Raw genomic sequence first — 18,514 nt, 5'->3', positions numbered from 1 at the left:
GTAATTCTAAGAGCAACCAGCTAGTTAATCAACAATCCTGAGCTGAGAGCTTAGATAACTCAGAGTACTGGTACCTGCACAAACGAGACGTAGGTTAAAGTCAGGATTTTGTCTTCTGTGGTTTGTCAACAGCAAAGTAACAATGACTGAACACAATGTAAGTTTTTTCTTAGTGAAAGTTGACACTGGCAGCATACTTGGGTTCCTGGGTATAAAAGACTAAGTGTTTGTATCATAACCATCTTTAAAAAGAACCAAGTCTTGAATGAGACAGGTGTAATGAAATGCTATTATATCTATCCAGGAAAACTCAACTTACATTTATTCTTTCTTATGTACTGTTTATGAATCCTTATGGGTGCATTTATTATTTTTTTGATTGAATGATTTATAAATCACTGTGTACCACACTTTGGATAGCTGTTCTCCATATTTACTTGTTCATTGTGAGATAACTGTATATAAAATGTTTTAAAATGCAATGTACACCAGCAGCATACTAATCACAGAGATCAGAATGTACAGAAATAACTGAGACACTCCAAGGGAAGGGGCTTCTTGATACAAAAACCACAACTGTCCAAGGGAAGGTGCTTTTTGATGTAAAAACCACAACTGTCTACTACAGGGAAAATGAGGATGTACATCTTTCTGCCCTAGAAAAAAATTAAACCTGCATCTTAAAACATTTAAGTACTGTTGTTGACAAATTAATGTTATTTTATATTTTTCCAGTGTTCACCATGCAGGCATGTAAATGAGGCAATACTGCATTCTGATGTGTTTTCTTTTAAAAATGAGGTTTGCTCAGAGAACTATCATGAAATTGATAAGGTCAATGACATCTATCTTCCTAAATAAGAATAGATATTTTATTCTCCCATAATTTCAAATTCCCTTCGTAGGTGATAGTGAAAAGGTGTCTCAGTTACAAAACAAATACAGGAGATAATATGTTTTTGTAAACGGTAATACAGTATACTGTAGGCAGAGACTGCTCATTTGTTTCCCAGACCTGAAATAATCACACAGAAACTATATTAATTAAAACACTGTTTGACCTATTAACTTAAAATTCTTATTAATTAACTCTGACATCTTAACCCATTTCTATTATTCTGTGCATTGCCACAGGCTATGGCTTACCAGGTAAAGTCCTAGAGTCTGTATCCTTCGGCAGCTACATGGCATCTCTTTGACTCAGCCTACTTTCTCTCATCTCTGTTCAGATTTCCCACCTGGTTTTATTCTGCCCTGACATAGGCCTAAAGCCAATTCTTTATTAATCAATGCTAATAAAACATATTCATACATAAGGGAATCCCACATCAGTATGATATCACCTGCCAACTAAAGGTTATGGAAAGGCAAAAGTAGCTCTTCCAGAGGAAATCTGTACATTACTTTTCTAGTCACTGTGACCAGATACCTCACAAGAGACAAGAGGAGGGGGATATGTGTTTATTTTTGGCTCACTCTCTAAGGAGATGTAGTCCATCACAGAGCAGCAGGAGCATGAGGTGTCAGTCACACTGTGCCCACCCACAGTCAGGAAGCAGAGAATGCTGAGTGCTGGTGCTCGCCACATTCTCTTCCCTCCCTCCTACTCAGTCCCGTCCACACAGGGACGAGACACCCGCATTTACCACTAGGCTTCCCTCCTCAGTTAACCCTCATACACAGGTCTAGACGTCTGTCTCCTGAGTGATTCTAAATGCAGACAAGTTGACAGTTAAGATTAACTATCACAAGTCCACACCTTGCCAACATAATATAAACACACATCGCTTTTAAACTGTAATGGTAAATATATAAAATTTAAGTTAGTCTCACCCCTAGACTAATTTTTTATATATATATATATATATATATATATATATATATATATAACCCTTTTACCTGATAGAAGACTGTGACTTACACATTCAGTAGACATGCGTATTTGTTGGCTGCTCGTCAGTAGATTGGAGACGAGTGTAGAACCACAGTGTCTACTGTGGTTCATTCTTCTACAATTGTGTATGTAACATGCACATGAATATACATGCAAATTTGAAGCCCTTACTGCTACATATTTTTCCAGATAATTTAGTTGCTTCCCTTTATATCCAAATTTCTCAGGACATTTTTATTTTTTTCTTTTATTCTTACTAACTCTTAAGCTCAGTCAAACTTAGCCTCTAAGACTGCAACAAATATCCCCTTGTCAAATGGCAGTCACAGCTCCTTCTCAGTTCTCGGACTTTCTTCTGACGGGGGCTCAGGACGTGCTACTTTGTGGATACTTGTACTGGAGCGAACATCTGATGTAACCCATGAAGAATTTACCTTCGTGGAAAATTCTGACATTCTTCCTAAGGTTATAAGACTCATTCCTGAACTATCCTCCCTATATCTATAAGGAAAGAACATCATTATCTCTGAGGGCCCAGAGAAGACTCAGAACAAGCAAACTTCAGTGCTCAACTTCTACCCCCTTGCCCAATCCCCTCTACAATGCTATATTTCTTCATCACACTAAGCATGAAATACACCCAGTTTTCCCTATTTTCTTACGTCTTCATTTCTAAAAGCCCTATATTGTACAAAGGAGCGACTCAATAAACTCGTACGCTTTTCTTTTGGTAACCTCTTTGGTTACATGGGTTTTGGTCATAGATGGTTTTAGAATCAGGTAGGTGATAATTAGGTGAGATTGTTTTAGAATTAGGTATGAGATCTTTTCCTCTGGCACCTACTCCTTCCGTGCTTGACAACTTTGCCACACCAAAAGTTCATGTTTCTCAGAAGTCTGCTGAAGACTGTATCCTGATAAATGCTACCCTTTAGAAACAACAATAGATCTTCAGCAATTAAAGAAATGCAGCATGGGGTGCTGGTGCACTCCTTTAATCCCAACACAGAGGGAGTTCAAGGCCATCCTGGTCTACAAGAGCTAGTGCCAGGACAGGCTCCAAAGCCACAGAGAAACCCTGTCTTGAAAAAAAAAAAGAAAGAAAGCAAGAAGGAAGAAAGGAAGGAAGGAAGGAAGGAAGGAAGGAAGGCAGTGTGACTGCCACTTGCTACATATCCTGTTGGGCTTCGAAGACACTTCAATTCTGAAATAATTTGAAATATTGCTTTTAATTGTTCTCCTTCAAATTACTCCCAAACCTAGTATTCTGTTCTGAGATGCACCATCCATAAAATTTATACTTCAATCACAAATTCAGGTTAATTTCTAGAACCTCAATTCCTTCCTACATGAAGGCTGGATCTGTCTTTAATGCTTTACTTTCAGTGCTCTCTCTCTCTTTTTTGAAAAAAAAATCTATTTCCTCTCATGTCCCATTGGTTTTATAACATAAAAAACTCATCTATCTATTCATCTACAGGATCTCACTATGTAGCTTGGGCTGGCTGAAACTTGCTAGTTAGCTCAGGATGATCTTGACTTCAGAATCCTCTTACCTAAACTTCATGAGCCTTGAGATTACAAGTGTGTATAACTTGGCTAGATTCAAAACTATCTTTTAAGTAAGAGGTTTGTTTTTCTTAATATTCTCAAAGATTATGTTGGACTATTAAAGGAAATAAAAAAATAGAAGCAGTTAAGAAGAATAGTAAGAAATAAGGCTGGAGTAGGAGTCAGGGGACAAGTCACATGGAGTTTCTTTTTTTAATACTAGAGAATGAGTAACGAGTAATAGGCATTAGTAACCTGCTGGCATTGCATGTCATTGCTATTTTGCATTTCTGAGGAATTCCTCTGAAGCACTGAGAGAGAACACACTTTTAGGGAAAATAACTGTTCCATGATTGATGTTTTTCATAAATTTATGTTTCAGATTTCTGACCTTAAAGTAATCTGCATTTCAAAGTATAATGAAGGTAAGTAAAGACATAAATTATCTGTGTAAATAGCCTAGTGAATGTGTACCAAGAAACATGTTTAAGATCACCATTAAAATGTTAGATGAAAATGGATCTTAAGTGGTCTTCACATGTCAAAAAATTAAGATGGGAAAGTGTTAAACCATAGACAAAGCAGTCTGGAAAAAAGCCCTTAGACTATGAAGGAGATTTCACAGGAAACGTTTGCCGGTGGACCCAGAGGAACCCTGAGAAGTGTCTGGGAGACTGCAAAGAGTGTGTGGAGGGAAACACACAACTACAACACAGCACAAAACATGTTTGACTACAAGTGGCTGCCCTGTACCTGATGAGTTATCATTATTTCAAATTTTATTGCTGTAATTTGTATCATTAGAGTTTTATGAGTAAAGCTTTCAGCAAAGCAAGCAGTTTAAATATTAATTTCCAAAATCAATGGTTTCTGGTCAATTGAACTTCCTTCTTTTTTTTTGTTACTCATTTTAAAAAAAACTTTGAGAGGTCTTTTAAAGTATGAAGTCTTAGAAAAAGGTAAGTTGCACCCAGAAGACAACACATAATACTAGGTCCAAAGGCCCCACTAATGATGCACAAAATGTTATATAAAAAGATGTCTGTTAAATAGATGGAAAAATTTATTTTAAAATAATTGTAAGTACAAAATCGAAGTGTAGAAAAATATTTTGTTGACACTGGCACTAAACAAATGTCCCATTGAACATTAAAATTGAGAGTTCAAGGTCAAAAGGATATCTTAGAAATATATGCTCAAATACAAACTTCAAATCAGGCAATCATTTTAGTTTCTCTTTAGCCTCCACTGCCATTATTTTTCTGAGAACCTGAGGTTCAACATTTCATTTGTTTTATGAATGAATATTTTCCTCAAAGCAAACTATATTGTTAAGAGAGAAAAAAGTATCTAGTACCTTCCATAGCAAACATGAAAACCTTACCATTTAAAAGTAAGGAAATTGTTTCCATGCTAACAGCTCCGCAGCAGTACCTTTAGAAAACAACTATATCATAAGCTTGTAGATGACAAACCAGCCAACCAAGCAGGCACCAGCTCCTGATCCTATCACTCCCACAATGAGTTATCAACACTGACTAACAGACAGAAAGCAACGCTATGAAAGGAGGCAGAGAGCAACTAAGCAGTTTGGAAAAGACTACCAAATTTCCCTAATTGTCCTCCAACTCTCTTCCTATGAGAATCAGATAAATATTTCTAGTAGCCTTTCCTCCAGATGTTTCTTTTTATATATGTATCACAGGCATTTCAAGCCCAACTTGTCCAGAAATGACGTTGATGACTTATTACCAAGCTTATCCTTTTAGATCCCCTTCACTAAACCATTCCTATCTTATTCACTTGTGTCAAGGTATCTAACCCCCAATCTAGCACATTTAGCCATCATCAACCCATTTCATATATCACCCTTTCAGTATAATCACAAAGCTCGCAAATGTTTGCCTTGAATGTTGATTAATTGGCAGGAGCAGGGGGTGATTACTGACTCTTCTCTAAAGGTTTGGGTATAGTTTGTCCCCTAAGAAAAGTTCATGTGTTGGGAGTGTGGTCCCCATTGCAGCATTAGTAAGTGACGGTGGAACCAATTAAATTGCTAGGCAGGTAAATTCACTTGCCACCAAGGCTGATGACCAGAGTTCAGTCCTTTGGATCCACATGACAGAGGAGGGAACTAATTCTCAAAGTTGTCCTCAGACCTTCACATAAGCACCATTACATATACCCACAGTCACAAAAATAAATAAATGCATCAATAAATAAACAGATTAAATGTAAAAGAGATGGTGGGACCTTTTAAGAGGTGGGACTTAGTGAGAGGTCACTAGGTCACTGAGGTCACTGCCCCAGGGAATATTAAGGTAATTTTGGGCCCTAGTTAGTCCATGTAGGAGGGTTGTTATAAAGACCTCCCTGGTCTCTCCCTAGTTTCCTGTCTTGTGTCTTGCTATGTTCTTTCTTTCTCCTCCCCTCGCCCCAATATTGGGTGCCATGTGCCATGAGGTGATAAAAACAGGGGAACACTTACCAGATTCAGCACTATGCTGTGCAAGGTTTCCATCACCAAAACTATGGTGTTAAATAAACCAGTTTTCTTTACAAATCCCTGTGGTTATGGTACTCCCCCAGAGCAATGCAACATTGACGAATATCACTCCCCTACCTTAGAAACCATTTGGTCATGCTCCTCAGAGCACTGCTTCTCGGGTGTAGATACTAGATTACTAAGAGTAACACATCTGGAAATGTGTTTTAAAAAACAAATTAGTGGCCTCCACCACAGATCTAATCAATCACAAACTCAGGGAGTGAGGTGTGTTCTGAGAGGTTGCCCACGGCATACATTTTGAGAACCAGACCCACAGACAAGAGATTTAAACTTTTTTTTAGGACAGAGATGATTAAGGGATCAGCAAACATTATCATTTAGCTTTCTTTGTCATTAGAGTTATTTTGAGCTACTGGGTCACAAATAGCACATATCAAATTGGGCTGCAGGACCTGATTTTGAGTAGACATCAAAGAGAAAACTTGGTTTACTGCACAGCAATTACGAAGATTGGGCTCGATCTGTTATAGCTTATATTCAGGTATGGGAAAATATAAGCTCAAGTGAAATTTCAAATAGATTTTGGGCAGCATTCAGTTCTTTTTAATCTAGGTTCATGTGTCTCTATTTGTTCCTTACTCTCAGAGAACAAATTCGACACACTAAGGGATTAGGATAAGATTTGTGTCGTGTACAATTACTAGGAATGAAGTTAAGTCTGAAGTATAGCTATCCTTTTAATTACCTAGATGAAGTATGGGCGATCATAAATTTAAAATGCATTTCTAGATTAAAAAGAACAAGAACCATTAACCAAGTTTAACATGGATATACTGAGACCAATTTAGTTTAAAATGTCAGCTATCTGTTAATTAGTAGAGCTAATTTTTCCGCTGTTACTGACCACACTGGCAGCTATCTGCTATAAGATTTCAGAAATTGCTACTAAAGCTAAAGAAAGTCAGTCTTTGGAGGGGCAGGATTTAGACTGTAGCAATGAAAATTGACAAGCTTTCCTTCATTTTATAAGAAAATATTTTTCAAAACAATTACATGGTCTCTGACAAGTTCCAGAACTTGGCAGCAAAATAGCGGCTGAAGTCATTATGACTCAGAATTAAAGCATGTTCAAAGCGACCAGATCTCTTGTACTTCAGGCTGGCCTTGAATTCCTGACCCTCTAGCCTCTACCTCCCAAGCTTTACAGTGATAGACATGTCTCACCATGCTTGCCTCAACTACTCTTTTAACAGAATATGATATGTATAAATCTTAGTTAATACTTATTAGTATAAATCTACATGACTTCAGAGTTTATACCACCTCTGACCCTTAAAAACATATTCATAGAATTGTAAGTTTACCTGAAAATGCCTGCACATAGAAACAACGCCTCCTAAACTCAGACACAAGGACCTACAGGGTCATCGATCTTGGAGCAACCCCACAAAGGACTAACTTTCTACACTGACTTCCTATGGATCTCTGTATGATGTACATAGTCTCAAAACTTTGATAATATGCAAAAGCCATGTCAATCTACAATTTTCTTTCACAAGCTTTCTGCATCTTTATCCTGGCAGAAGGGTTAGCTCTGAGTCTTTATAGTATAGGCTTTAGCCACAATGTCTTTTATAGTAGGCATTAGTGTATACTTTAGTGAAGGCTCAAAAGGTAACTATTTTAAAGGGTTTGTGTGCTAAGTGGTCTGTCACAGCCAGTTACCTCTGCTCTAGGAACACAGTAGCCACTGATAATATGAAATTAATATGAAAATAAATTTATAAACATAAATTACTACAGTTAGATAAAATGGACATGTGTGTTTCAGTATGTTTTTACATATATCAATAGGTGGCAGATTTGGGGATCTGGCTCAAGGACCATGATAACTAACTCCTAGTTTAACATCATAGACATAATCATATGAACTGGTTCCATAATAAATGTACAAGATTATCTTGGTTCTTATTGGCCTTAGTCACTAGCTTTTAAGATTTTAAAGACTGAGAAATTCATTGGCATTCTTCTCTTGGAGGATGAAATAAGACTCCATTAAAATCAAAGTAAAGGTAAAATTGTGCATGCCTCATGTTTTTGGTTTTGGTTTTTGAGACAAGGTTTCTCTGTAGTTTAGGAGCCAGTCCTGGAACTAGCTCTTGTAGACCAGGCTGGCCTTGAACTCACAGAGATCCGCCAGCTTCTGCCTCCCGAGTGCCTGGATTAAAGGTGTGCACCACCATGTATGTCTCATCTTTAAAGGCATATGACTAGTAAGGCACCTTCTGTTCTACTTGTAGGTAGCAAATCCTGTGTGCTATAGAAAACAAAGAACAGATGTATTCATAGAAGTTGCCACAACCACTATTGCCAAGAGTACATACATCAAATCTCCAGAGCAACAAATGAACCACAACCATAGTTCAAATGTTCATTAAAATGGCAAACTAGCTACAAATCCAATTGAGATGCCCTTTGCTCCACCATAGCTATGAAGTAAGTTTGAACTACTGGAGTCCCATCAGCATTTTTAACATACTTAGACTGAAGATTTAGTTCATCTTTGGGATCCAATTTTGGCCTCCTCTGGACTGTGTTCACTTTTTCCTTCAAGGAGTGAAATACAACTAAACTCCTGAGGGACCACTCTGAAACTGATGTCAAATCCAGACTTCTTTCTTCCACATGAGTTCTGGTCTCCCTAATGACACAGGTGGTTTCCATGAGTAATTGTTCTCCCCATTCTAGAACTCCTTTTCAGAGAAGAGCCTGTGCGTTTCCAAGTGGTTTCCTCAAGTTCCATTTAGCACAAATGCTCTTTTCTTCTTTATAGTAACAAGCCGCCAAAGATTCTAACACTATCTTTATGTAGATGGGCAAAAGTACCTCTATTTCACTATCCCCTCTTAAGCAGCAAAGAGCTTGTTCTTATAAAGTATCACCTTAAAACTTCTATCATTAGACTATAAGTTTTCTGCTAGAAACTTCCCAACACCAGTTTTTTCTTCTTAAATATATATGTATAAAATACATCCTTCTTAGCCAAGCAGTGATGCATACACTTTTAATCCCAGCACTTGGGGGCGCAGAGGCAGGTAGATCTCTGTGAGTTCAAGGCCAGCCTGATCTACAAGAGGTAGTTCCAGGTCAGGCTCCAAAATTAGAGAGAAACTCTGTCTCAAAAAAACCAAAACAAACAAACAAACAAACAAAACAAAAACAAAAAAATCCACAGTCTTCTCAGTAAGACAATTCAATTAGAAAGTCTGAACTATTCTGAGTAGTATGGATGGACAAAATGATGGCCCTAAGAGAATATGTATGTATTCGATAGTAGATAGTACTACTCTAGTGATACAATGTCTATGAAGTAGAGAAGTTCTTCTTGAAAAGGATGTAGGGCATTCCTGGATGTACATGAGACCTAAATTCCTCAGTGTGAAAAACTGAAGTTATCAAGATGCCTCCAAATATTTGCTTTTCCTCATGCTTTCCTCCTTGTCAATAATTCTGATGTTCAACTTTCCAGACAAAGAATTCTAGTTGTTCCCGATCACATTCCACTCTGTCTGGAATTCAGTCCTGAGGTCTGTTGTGCACCCTCCACCCTGCCAACGCCCTGTGTTCCAACACCTGGAAGTAGAGCATGCTCAACTCTCTGTGCATTTGACCCCGATGTTTCTGCTTTGCTACATACTTCTGCTACAATCTTTACAAATGCTGACTTTTCTCCTCAGCTGTGTAAGTACGAACATATTCTACTCAGTGAGACAGTAGAATAGTTATAGTCTTGAAGTAATAAAATATTTCAAATAGTTACAAAATGAGGTACATATATATTATCACAGTAAGAAGATAATTCAAATAATAATGAATTAAGAGAGTCTTAGAAATTGAACAGAAATAGAAAATAAACCCAAGAAAAAGATGTATTCAACAAGGCAAAAGGTAAAATTTGAAACTCTGACTAAAGGCAGAGAAGTGAATATAGAAAATAAAGTATTATGCTTATTTTAGCAAGGCAACCAACTGCTGTTATTACTGAAGGTAATATAAAGATAAGAGTAAGTGGGAGCAGACTCACTCAAGTTAGAGAAAAAGCAAATGGGACAAATGAGTGAGAAATATTAGTGAAGATAAACCAAGTGACCTGATGGTCATCTACAGTGTTCTGCCCGGAGTGACTCTCTGAGAGGTCTGCCTTGGCAACCAGTCAAGTGCAGTTACTGCTGAGGCCACACAGTCATTCCGCCACTGGAGGGAGTCTGTTCACATAGTCTTTGATGAGACTTTCCCTCTAAAACTTCTTGGTCTTCTACAGAAACTGAATAGAGCTCCCAGCAAGAGTAAGAGTTGGTTTAACATAGATGATGGTTTTCTTGCTCTTGTCTGCTTCCTTTAGCTTTTATTTAGTCATGTAGTTCTTTGCTCACTAATGAAAATTTACAGCACCCTCACCGTGGTATCTGAAGCAAAGAAATGAATACAGAGACATAGGACACAGAGCAGAGCAGCTGTTAGAAAAGGGTATGAAGAAAAATATTGTCAAGCAAGGGCAGAGGGAGCTGAGGCAGACACTTGTTCAAAGTGTGTGTCCAGGTCACAAGGCACAGGGAAGTAGCCACAGATGTGAACTAGAAGCTCAGAACAGCTTCTAGGACTATGAGTGACAAGTTGGGATGGTTGCTGAGCAGTGGGTCAGAATACTGCCGCTGTCATTCTCTTCAATTTCCTCTTAAGATTCAGAACTTATTCAGAATAATTCCTCATGAAATGCTTTCCTAAACAGCACACAACTGAATTACTAACAGGGATACAAATATTGGCTACAAAAAAGAGGTTAAAAAATAGTACATTCAATTTAAGAGTTATGAAGAAGATTAACATTCCACTCCCAAGAATTTTTCTCCATTTTGCAATAAGAATTGTGACCAATGCTATATAATACTTCAATCTACATTTCAAAAATCATATATGATTTTTACCATGCCTATTTTTCATGAGGGTGCCTTGGGCTAAAACAGGTTAAGTAACTTGCCCAAGGTTACAGGTCTGTCAAGAGCCAACACGCTAATCTGGCCATCTGATCTGCAAAGGTATTACTGCTATTCCATACTGCACGTCAGTGGGACTAAGCCATGATTACCTCACATTCATGTGATTGAGACATTAAAGGCGCACGTCACAGGTGTTCTTTTCAGGCATTTTCTTGCTCCAGAGGTGTTACCCAGGGTATCTAACGTGGACTGTGCCATTATTCATTTGGATTACTTTAAGCTCCTAATGCTATGATGTGTTTAAGTCACATATCCAAAGCATAGAAGAATGTTTCAGCTCCTTCTAAAACTTAAGTAAATAACATTTCTTAAAGGAATCTATATTTTGAATATATAAAGAAGAACCCCCTTCCCTTTCTCCACAGAACTACAAATACAAAGAAACTGTAGTTTCCTTAAGTTGTGTTCACTTGTTAAGAAGCATAATAAACCCCATACACCAAATCTAGACAGCCACAAAACGACCTATTCAGAGAGATAATGACTGTTAAAGACAGAAAGCTTGGGGGGCATGTGTTACTATTATAAAAAAAATCAGTCTTTCCTACTTCTCTATAACAACAATAGAGTAGTACATATGTGTGTAATAAAAAGACAATGAGATTCAGAACTGATACAGAATTTTGTATAAGGGTCGGTGAGCTATTTTTTTTTCTTGTCACAGGAGGGTAAGCACCTCATGCAGTTATAGGAAGAAACAAAGTAAAAATGGATTCCCATCTTTCTAATATTTTCAGATAAAACCGGATGTCTTCCTTTCCATTAAAAAAATCATTGTGAAGCAACATGCTGTATTCAATAATGAGCGCACCAGAGCACTCTAGAGCTAGGAGAAGAAGTGCTTGCCTGCTTGGGGGATTAACAGAAGCCTGCAGGGCTACTCTGCTCATTCCAATAGTTTCCTAATAGAATCCTGCCTAAAATCCTCATTCTGAACATCAGTGATTAGCACTCGGGCAGGAACCACATACTAGCAACAAAGCAGACATGCCTGGGAAAGACTACTCACAAGGTAATACACATGTGTATTTACAGGAACCCTTTGGCTTTATTAAAAACCCAATGCATGACTATTTGAACTCTGATATTCTTCCAAGTTTACTAACTTTTTTGCAAAATAAAGAAATAAAAGGAAATAATGTGAGAAGATGCTATCACTCAGCATAAACTACAGTTTATAGGAAGACCAGCAACAGACGAAGGATAAAAGAGGAGAGCCAAAGAAATGAGAGACAGGTAGTTATACACCAGGAGCCATAGCTTGTGCTTCACACATGATACAATTCTAAACATCTGCAGGTAGAAAGGAAAGCACATTAGCAACCCTACTAGAAATATCTATTGCATTTCCAAGGGGTTTAATTCCATTTCTTACCAAATTAACAAGAGCAAAGTGAAATGATTAAAAAGTAAACCACAAACAAAGCAATATACCCCATGATCATAAAATAAAACTACAGCTCTATGGACCTAAAGTAAAAATATACCGTCAGCTACAAATGCTGCCATAACCTTGCCTTTCTACTTCATATGTTGATGGAAGTGAAGCAGTGAGATCTGAAGGGGGGGATGTGAGCGAAGGGCAGGGAGCTATAGTATTTCAATAGGAAACTGTGCTAACGAGGGTCTAGTTAACAGATTTAGTACAGCACATTACACAACTCTTCTACAAAAAGTGTCATTCCCTATAAGTTATTCTCATGAAGCCAACTAACTGATTAGAAATTGCCATATACTGGAACAGGGTCACAAAGGGGAGAGGGAGACAAGCATTTGACAACCTCTCTATGGAATTTCTCCATTTTTTATACATTTTCCATGGCATGGTTCTTTGTATTCCTTGGTTTCCATTATTTTACAAAATGAAACCTGATTAGTCCAGCATAAATCCATCAGAGGACTACAAATAATAATTGTCATAGCTATTGCTTGATCCCAGCATCTCCCTCAATTAAATGTTACATAATTTGGTGACTTCGCAGGATTAATAATATCAACCGAGATGCTAAAAATGGACCCGAAGAGCTACTATTCTAGAACAGACTATAGTAAAAGCAGCGTACATTAGTGACTCTGAACTTCATTAAACAAATATTTCCCTAAAAGCTATAATGAACACAGTGAATGCCATTTAAAACACCGATATTACTGAAGTTGGAGGAAAAATACTGAGTTATAGTAGTCCCACTTACTATTTGAATGAGTACGTATAAATCACCGAACTAAATAAATATCAAAGCTACTTTCACCTCTAAAATCAATCTGAGAAAATAAAAATAGCTGCAGTTTAGGAAGGTAACATTACTAATGTTACCTACCGATAAAGGAAATATAAGCAGCCTTTACCATAATATTTATTTACTCTCAATTCATCTCTCTTAGAAGCTAAGGTTTGTTGGGTTCAAAGCGTTTGAATTTTGGTTTCAAAATTATTAAAAATAAATTCATATTAACAATAACAAATGTATTAGTAAACAGGACTTTAGCTCTCACGCTACCTAAATGTTTAAAATATCAATGCCTAAACCGGTTATTAGCATTTAAATGCCTTAAAAAACAAGATCTTTGTTTCCTATACGGGTTACGATGTTAAATATTATGATCTTACTGTATACCAAATAATATCTCTCATAACTTTTCTTTAAAACGCTTAATAGCCATTATTCACATACAGTTAAACAAAATTTCAATGATAGTCAAGTGTTTCCATGTCAACTGATTTTCAACTGTGTTATATGCAGAATTTTACAATTATCTGGCCAATCAGCAATCAGACGACTTCTTTACAAATGAAGTTTTATTCCAAATCACTGCAACAACACTGATCTTCCAACTAGTCCAGCACACCGCTCTGGGCCCACACTGCACTTTAACACCTGGACCTGTGATCAATCATATTTTTTCCGGAGGCTGCCAACTTTAACAATAGAGTACCGATACATCAACACACAATGGTACGTGCTCCACACACACTGAATCCCAGCAGATGTAGAGGACCCAGTCCTGCACAGATTTTTTTTTTTTTTTTTTTTTTTTTTTTTTTTTTTTTTTTGACATTCTCAGAATCGCTCTCTGCCCAGAGCCAGGAACCTAGTGTCTGTCCTTGGTGCTGAAACGCAGCTTTTCCGCCCGCCGACTAAAACACTACGAGGCTCACCCCAGGTAGACACTTGCAGGGGTAGGAGGTTTGCACCGGAATGGAGAAGTTTCTGGTCAGGGAGACCTATCTAGCCTTTGCGGTGGCGGTTGTGCCGGGAGATCCAGGACCTGCCTGCTGCAGAAATGGGCAGCACCGGGCCGCGGACCCGAGAGGCGCCCTCTCCACAGCGGAGCCCTCTCCCGCGGATCCGAAAGGTTCCCTCTTCCCAGTGAAGCCCTCTCCCACGGACCCGAGCCTCGGAGCCTTCTCCCGCGAACCCGAGAGGCGCCCTCTCCCCCGGCAGCCTTCTCCCGCGGACCCGAGAGGCGCCCTTTCCCACGGACCGGACCGGACCCCCTCCGCCCGCGTCCTTTTGTCTCCCGCCGATGTCACCGTGCCTCACCATCGCGGTCGCACAGCTGGATGGCCTCCAGGCTGAGGTTCTTGATCTCCTCACAGGGGCTGCTGGGGCTGCTGAGGGCATGGTCCAGGCGCGGCACCTCCATCTTCGCGACCCCGCGTCGAAGCCAGGCGCCGGCGGCCGGCGGGGCGAAGGGCGGGAAAGGCCTGAGAAGGCTGAGAGGCGAGCAGAGCCTCCGGTCGGGAGTCGCGGCCCGAGGCGACGGAGACGGCGGGCGGCGACAGCGACGGCGGCAGTAGGAGCTCCTCCGAGTGCGCGGCTCGGAGATTGAACGCCGGTCGGCGCGAGCGCGGGAGGAGCGCGCTCTCGGTTGGAGGGAGGGCCGCGCACGCACGCACGCGCACGGGGCGGGGGGAACTGGGGGTGGACACGCGCCTACCTGCCCACACACGGGCCCCGCCCCCTTCGCCTACCGCGCGCAGACCCCGCCCCCTGCCTGCCGCGCGCACGCGCCCTGAACAGATCCCGCACCTAGCCAGCCGAGCACACGCGCGCGCGCTCAAACCTGCCTCTTACTGTGGCGCGCGCGTCCGCGCCCACCTGCGGGCGCGCCGACCATACCCCGGGTCCTTTGCACGCGCGCACATGCACGTGCGCCGGGCGGCCTCCTTCCGAGCCCCCGTTCCCGCCTGTCGCGCGCACGCGCGCCCTCGGCTTCCCAGGCGTCGCAGCCCGCGCCGCCACGCTCTGGAAGCGAAGGGCAGCGGAGCGAGCGCGCCACGGCGAGCGCGGGCCGTGGGAAGCTGCTCGGCGGGTCTGGCGCTCACTCGCCTGGCGATGGCGGCTTGGCTAGCTTTCACAATGCCAGGCAGAGCCGGACTGCCCACCCATGCTGCGACGAGGCTAGCGCGCCTGCAGGTTGGTTGTGGACCACAGATTGGGAAACTGAGGCCTGGGTCACTCAGGGTCCCTGTTCCCTGTCTAGCCCGGGTCTGCGCTCCTCACGAGGCCCTGCTGTGAGAAATGAGCCGCCACCTGAAGACTGCACGGGGCAGGGAGCGTGCACTCAGGTCGGTGCTGCAGGACAGGTGAGGCAGCGGGAAGCCTCTGGCTAGCTGCTGAGGAGGCAGCTTCCGGGTGACAGCCACTTGTCGGCCTACCTTCTCTGTCACTCATCTAAGGAACAAGTCTTCAGTGCTCTCCCTGGGCCGGGCATTGTTCTGGCTGCAAATGCAGGCAGAAGCACATCACCTGCTCTTTGTCACAATAGAAAACGACGAAGAGGGACCTGTGGTCCTCCAGGGATGCTATACTTGCATGCCCCATTGCTTTCAGTGGCACCTGAAATATTGCAGCACACTCATGACGGGGCAAAGGTTTTAAAAATAAAGTCGATATAGGCGACAGCTTCTTGGCCTCTGTTCCCATTTGCTGATTCGGAATACTTTTGTTTTTCTGGATATCACAGGATCAGAAGAAGTCCTTCTCCCCTTTATATTGTTTATTATTGGTAATTATATAAGTTCCCCGTTTCCTGATTTTTTCCAATTTCAAACATTGATATTCACCAATAAAACCAATTTACACGGAGATCTCTATATGCTACCTTTTCTGGTTACATCCATTTAGCCATAAACAACTGTAGCTAATTAACTGAAGTCTCATAAAATGGAAGGGCCGCCTTAGATAAAATAAGCCCACGAGGAAGCCTGGCACAATTGCAAGTTGATAATAAAAATCTGTGTGGGGTAATTTGGTATCCGTAAATGAAATGTCCTCATTATGACCTTAAAGGCTTAATGAAGATGGATCAATGTTTTGAAGTTTACAAAAACATTCCAGTATTAAAGTAGGGGAGTCCCTAAGGAGAGAGCAAATTACTACCTGCCAAGAGAAATGGCAAGACAGTAGTTATCGGATGAATTTCTTATGTTCAGAAGCCTGGCTCAGTAGAACTGGATATTGACAGCCAAAGCACAGTGGCTTTGTCTTTCAGAGAATTCTCATATTTACAAATCACAAAGGGAACTGTAAACTACAGAAATAATTTACTTGCAATCAAAAATGTAACATGCATTCATAAACTTTAATTCATACAATTATCACCTTGTATATTCAGGACAGTATAGTAGGTGGCAGGAATATATATATCTCCCAATTAGGGACCACATTCAGTTGACTGTGAACAGGGCATCATGGGCAAAGAGAGTGTACTAGTTACTTTTCGTTCCTATCCCCAAGCTGTTGACATAGCTTAAAAGAGAGATGGTTTAGTTCGGTTTGGTTTCAGCATTGCCAGTCTGTCATGGTGGAGAAGATATGTTCCAGCAATGGCAGATGAGAAAGCATAGAGAGTGGCGAGAAGCAGTCAAGGATAAAACACCTCCAAGGTCCTGTCTCCAGTGACCTGCTTCTCCACCCTGGTCTCACTTTGCAAGTTCTCCACAGTCTCCAAAATAGCATCACCAACTAGACCGAAAAATTGAAGCAGATTCAGATTATAACAGGGAAGGCAGCAGTTTTGCTTTCTGTGACTGCAAAAAAGTGTCTTGGTATTTAAAAAGTCACTGAGATCCAATAGAATGGCCATGAACCATCATATTAAGAACAAGACACCTTTAAATCATGACATTTACTTTTCGGGCCAGACATGTACCAAAGTACCAAAGATATGGCTACTCTTCAGTCAGAAAGAGCAACCAGACAGAACTAAGAAACTGCAGGCTTAAATTGTAGTCACCAACTTAAAACAAACTACTAGGAGCAACTAGGAATAGAAGGGAATGCCATTATAGATATAAAAGTGGAAGTCAGCATCCTCTTCCAATAACCTTTCTTTCTGATATTCCCAGATATCATTTAAAGTAGGACATATCACTTATCTACTTGAGGTGTTTGCTGCCCCAGTCAAAGCTCCTACCTTTCGGGCCCAAGTCCAAAGTGTACAGTTTCTGTAAATATCCTCCCCATCAGTATCCTTGTTGGTTTATTTTCACAGTTGTTACTTCCAGTTCTCTTATAAAGACAACTAAGTTACCTATGTTATAATTCATAAGTTAGTGTACATCAAGAATTGAATCAAATTTGAGAAGTCCCTCAGTCATATCCTAATCAGTACTTCCCCAACATTGGAGCTTTTTGACAGGAAGCTATCTACTTATACTGATGAAGTCCTCATGCGCTAATCCAAACTCTTCTTTATTTTGAACACAAACATGCCTCCAAAAAGGGCCTTAATTTTTCCTCTTTTAGTATTTGTCATGTGACAGAACTTTTTCTAAGGAGATACAACACACACATCTGCTTACCCTAGGCAGGGAATCCTCAACAAACCAAAGTTCGGATACCACCGAAGTCAACTTGGTGAATGAATGAGTTTTATTAGGTTTACTTACAAAAGTCTGAGGGAGGGGTTACTTAGAGGAACAGAAATGATTCAGGCAGCCATATCACCAAGACCCCGCCATCTCGCAGCATAAGTGACAGCTCACCAAAGCTGGGTAACCTGGAGCACACTGCACAGCCTGTAGGCAGCTCAGTAAGTGAGAAGGTATACTTTCCAAGTGACTGGTCCAAATCTCTGATTCTTCCAGGCAGCTGGTCTGCTCTTAGATTCGTCTTTGCAGCTTTCCTCCTCTGAGAGCCTGATTTGTGGCTCAGGGGCCTTTGATCCGAAGGGGACTCTCAGCTTTTACTGCTTACTCTGGGAGGGAGAGAGGGAGGGAGGAGGGAGGGAGGGACAGAGGGCCTAGTGAATCTGGTAAGTTTCAGGCACTGAAACTATTCAAGCTACTTTTAGCTGTTTACCTTCCAGCTTAAGGTCCTTTCTGTAGCATGGAATGTAATCTTGGAGGAGAGTGTTATGCAGCCATATTACAAGTAATAATTCTCCCTCTTGTCATGTGTATTCAAACCCACAGCCTAACAGTTCCACTTCCTCTGAACCTTTCTTTATTTGAGCTTAGCCGAAAGACAGAGAACCAATTCTTCTTTCAAACATTGC

General features: G+C 40.7%; 1 protein-coding gene across 1 annotated transcript in view; it reads right to left on the bottom strand.

The window, feature by feature from the left end:
- Phyhipl (phytanoyl-CoA 2-hydroxylase interacting protein like) overlaps positions 1-14,811 on the bottom strand; it is a 35,974-nt gene extending 21,163 nt beyond the window's left edge. Inside the window, exon 1 of the mRNA XM_041655674.1 lies at positions 14,554-14,811. Within this exon, the coding sequence (XP_041511608.1) occupies positions 14,554-14,656 (103 nt within the window). The 5' untranslated portion in view covers positions 14,657-14,811. The remainder of the gene's footprint in view (positions 1-14,553) is intronic.
- Between the last annotated feature and the right edge of the window lie 3,703 nt (positions 14,812-18,514).

Source organism: Microtus oregoni, unplaced genomic scaffold (assembly GCF_018167655.1).
Source record: "Microtus oregoni isolate MIOR12 unplaced genomic scaffold, Mior012 000007F_ref0000211, whole genome shotgun sequence".
Lineage (NCBI taxonomy): Eukaryota > Metazoa > Chordata > Mammalia > Rodentia > Cricetidae > Microtus > Microtus oregoni.
The sequence above is the reverse complement of the archived record's forward strand: the minus strand, read 5'-3'. Positions and strand labels throughout refer to the sequence as shown.